Here is a 3,745-nt window from a genome sequence, read left to right as displayed (position 1 = left end):
GTCCCAAGAGACTTCGACGCAGCAGTCCACGAGAGGGAAGTGCCAAAAAGGATTGGCGCGGCACCTTCAGTGTCGTATACGCAACCTCGCGCGTTTCCTGTGAAGCAAACAACCTCCTCTGGTAACGCTATGCGTGTCTCACCTAAGGTTGGGAGGCCGTTGGGAACTGCAGCTGAAGCGAAGAAGTTACGAACCCCACCAAAGTTAGTTGGAGGTGACGTGAAAAATGCAGTGCGTGGAGCTGGACTTGCGGGGAACCTGGCGGTAGAGGAACCGGTTGAGGCCATTGAAGCTAAGAAGTGGAAGGATGATGAGACGGGAATGGAGTCGGATGTTGTTACCTCAACTATAAGCCAAGCACGAACCCCCATTTCGCAAAGGAAAGCTCCTTCCAGGGCGGTGTCTGCCATGAAGCAAACTGTCCCTAGAAGCGCAGTAACTGGGCACCATGTCAATTCCCGCGTCAGAAACGCACCCGTGGGTGGCATACCGTGCGATGCAGCAGTGGTGGAAGAGAAGCGTGAGTGGAGTGTATACCATTTTAGGCCAAGTGAAATTCACCCCGTGGCGAACGATCGGGAGGAAACACCGCCGTCAGTGGGAAGTCGTGTAAAAGGTGCTCTCGTTACAGAGCGTTTAAGCGGTTCTAGTTCCACCTCCATCCCGAATTCGACAACAACCCTTAATGGTGGTGCCAAGAAGGCGGAAGCTCTGATTAGGTATAGACAACTACGCGAAGAAAAGCAAAGAGCTCTTAAGGCTGCTGTTCAGAAACGAATTAGTAAGTAGAGTACTTGAATGCCTTATATCGTGCTTGTACTATTTCTGATCCCCTCTGTAGCATTCACTATCATCACGTTGCAAGGTACATGTTACCCGTATGTTTGTACGAGTAATATATGTGCATTCAGATACAACCGTTGCGGATGTACCAATTGTCGACGAAAGATTTCGTTAGTAATTCTATACCATTTTTTTCCTTTTTTTTTCGGAGTGGTGTTGGTCATGCTGTCTCTTTTTCCGTTTGTGTGTGTTGTGTATGCCTTAAAACAAGGTGTGGTGGTTTTTGTGGAAGCAGAGTGCTTTAACGCTCTCGCGTTTTCTTGTACGCGCCACTTCGGTATTTTCGTTTTGTTTGCCTTTGTTTGTTTTCCCTCTTCTCTTTTTCACTTTTTTTGTTTCAGTTATAAAAATAATTTTTTTTTTCAATATTCCCTCACCGTTTATTGATATATGGTAGCTTCCACAATGCTTTGAAGGTTGTGAAGGGGGTTAACTAGGGGCTGCTTAAGGTTGTACGCAGAGTGATTTAAAAAAGATAATAAATTGTGAAAAGGGGGACGCGGTTGTGCGTGTCACCCCGATTTAAAGATTTCACATACATACCACCACTTAAGGAGTGAGTACATCAGGGAAAAGGGACTCAAGCGAATTGCGGGTAAGGTGCCTCTCACGTGACGTTGTTAGATGCTGCTGGTGTCGCTACTGTTAGGATATCTACACGACCTCTCGCTATTGTTCAATTTGGTTATTTTACTTCGTTTTCTTTTGTCCGAGTTGTCGGGATTCGTTGCATTCTTCTTAACAGTGGATATTCTGTTGTATTTTTTAACTTTCCTGGCGTTTTCATTAGTTTCGCTGCTTTCCTTTAAAATTTTTTTTGTGCACCTGGAACGGCTAGTTTGCTCATATACATTTTTGTGACTGTAGCTGTGTTTGTCTGAAGTTCTAGCTGACACTCAACGGGGATTTTTATTGATATTGTAGAGAGAATTCATGTCGTCCACGCCCGAGGTTGCGGATGCGCTCTTCCACGTGCGAAAAACGGGATTCGTAGATGAAACCATGACGCAGGTGCTTGAGCAGCTTTTTGACTGCCCGCAGCATGGAAGGGTGTTGGAGACCTATATGAGGGGAAGGCACGAGGACATCTGCATGGTGCTGATCAAAACGCTTGCAACTACGCATAATAAAAGCACTCTTGGTGTTCTGTTGCGGTTGTTTGCGGATCTCGCTCGATCGTCAACCGTAATGGGAAAGACGCTGGGACTGTGTTCATCAGTGCTGGTAGACCAGGAAGACCCCGTTCAGATGTTCCTTTACCTCGCCACCACACACAGTCGCGACCGAATGATTTCAGACCCCGCCCTGTATTTAGCTGCGACGACGTTGCGGTATGCCGATCCGAAGCTTAATGAGGAGTCGTTGGAGCGTTTCTTTGCTATTGTGAACGAGTCCCTTTCGGTTAACCCGTTACAGGTTGAAGCGGTTAGCTTTACAGTTCATAACTGCGCGATTATGGCCCACGCGAAAGCGCTACGCCACTACTTCTTTGACAACAAACTGGTGCAATACTTTCCACGGCTTCTTACTGACACCATAGGCGATGATGCAGCGAGTCTTGTTCAGTTGACATACGAGGTGCTGGTTGTGACGTGGTTACTCTCCTATGAGGTTGACGGGGTCGTCTCCCTGCAGGAACACAAGATGTTGCCACATATTCACCGTGTTATACAACGTATGCAAAAAGAGAAATGTATCCGCGTCGCGTTGATGGTCCTTTGGAATTTCGTGCAGGCGGAGCGCCAGTACATGGACGCAGTGACCAATCCTTCCGACGCCACATGGGTTTCGGACGAAATATTTAAACTTGCGCGAGTGAATGGAGGAAAGGGTCCCTCCTTTATTGCTGAGATGGTGGGTGTTGGAATGTTGAAGACGCTAACTCAGCTTGCTCGCCGTAAGTTTGGTGACGAGGATATAAGTGAACTCATACAAGACTTGCTGAATGTGCTTGAAAACAGCATGGAAACCTTAACTAGCTTCTCGGAATACCGTGGTGAAGTACTTAGCGGGTCTCTTGAGTGGACTCCAGTGCACACCTGTGCGAAATTTTGGCAGAGCAATATTATGCAGTTTGAGAAAAACGGCTATGAGGTGCTGGAGGCATTGGGTAATATAATTATGAATTCCACCAACAGCCTTACTCTCGCTGTTGCATGCCATGACATTGGTGAGATTGTCCGGCATCACCCAACAGGCCGTGCGCTGCTGCAGTTACCGCAGTTGGAAGGTGTCATGGCTCGTGTTATGGAGCTGATGTCACACGAGACTCCTGAGGTAGCCAAAAATGCCCTTCTCTCAGTACAGAAGATTATGGTTCAACGGTGGGAGTGCATTTAAATTCGGTTCCACGGGGGTTTGGAGGTGGGCAAGGAAAGCTCACGTAAGGGATGAAAATAAGACCCACCGGGGATTGAAGGTATATGGCTTCGTTTGGTGGTGCAGCGATATTTATGAAGTTGTGATGTGGAAGGGGAGCGCCGGTATACATATATGATATGTATACAAAAGCGTATATATATGTGTGTGTCCCTTCTATTTTCTTTCACAACAGAAGACTCTCTTTACGCTCTTTTTTGGTGTGATTCGTCCTCCTCCTTCACTCAGTGGTGTGCTAATGAGGGATGGAGACGGTCCTACGTGTGTATTCTTTGCTATTGTTTCATGCTTAACGAAATTTTCATTGGAGGCGCCATAGTTGTTTCCGCCATTGCCCATTTTAGGTACTTTTGGTGCATGTCTTTGCTGAATTTAGGAATAAGTTACAGAACACCCCAACAAAAAGAGGGGTAAAACATTGGGTAGTATTTTAAAAAAGCAGTCGGCGGTTGTGTTTTGTTTTGTTTTCGGTCCCGTCCCATCACTCCAGAAACATCGATTTGCCGCGAAGTGGGAGAGGGGG

General features: G+C 46.8%; 2 protein-coding genes across 2 annotated transcripts; both read left to right on the top strand.

The window, feature by feature from the left end:
• Positions 1-129: 129 nt before the first annotated feature.
• Positions 130-789, top strand: TEOVI_000292400 (PB1 domain containing protein, putative; the record flags this gene model as incomplete). Its single annotated transcript, XM_067225918.1, has 1 exon — positions 130-789. One exon carries the CDS (start codon positions 130-132, stop codon positions 787-789), a length of 660 nt encoding a protein of 219 aa, XP_067082019.1.
• Positions 790-1,776: 987 nt separating this feature from the next.
• On the top strand, positions 1,777-3,183 carry TEOVI_000292300 (ATP synthase, putative; the record flags this gene model as incomplete). The annotated part of the gene is made up of 1 exon (XM_067225917.1): positions 1,777-3,183. The coding sequence occupies one exon, from the start codon at positions 1,777-1,779 to the stop codon at positions 3,181-3,183; it is 1,407 nt and encodes a 468-aa protein (XP_067082018.1).
• Positions 3,184-3,745: the final 562 nt, after the last annotated feature.

The sequence above is a fragment of the Trypanosoma equiperdum genome (assembly GCF_001457755.1).
Source record: "Trypanosoma equiperdum strain OVI genome assembly, contig: ctg_634, whole genome shotgun sequence".
Taxonomy (NCBI): domain Eukaryota; phylum Euglenozoa; class Kinetoplastea; order Trypanosomatida; family Trypanosomatidae; genus Trypanosoma; species Trypanosoma equiperdum.
Note: the sequence above shows the minus strand (reverse complement) of the source record. Positions and strands in the feature narration are given on the sequence as shown.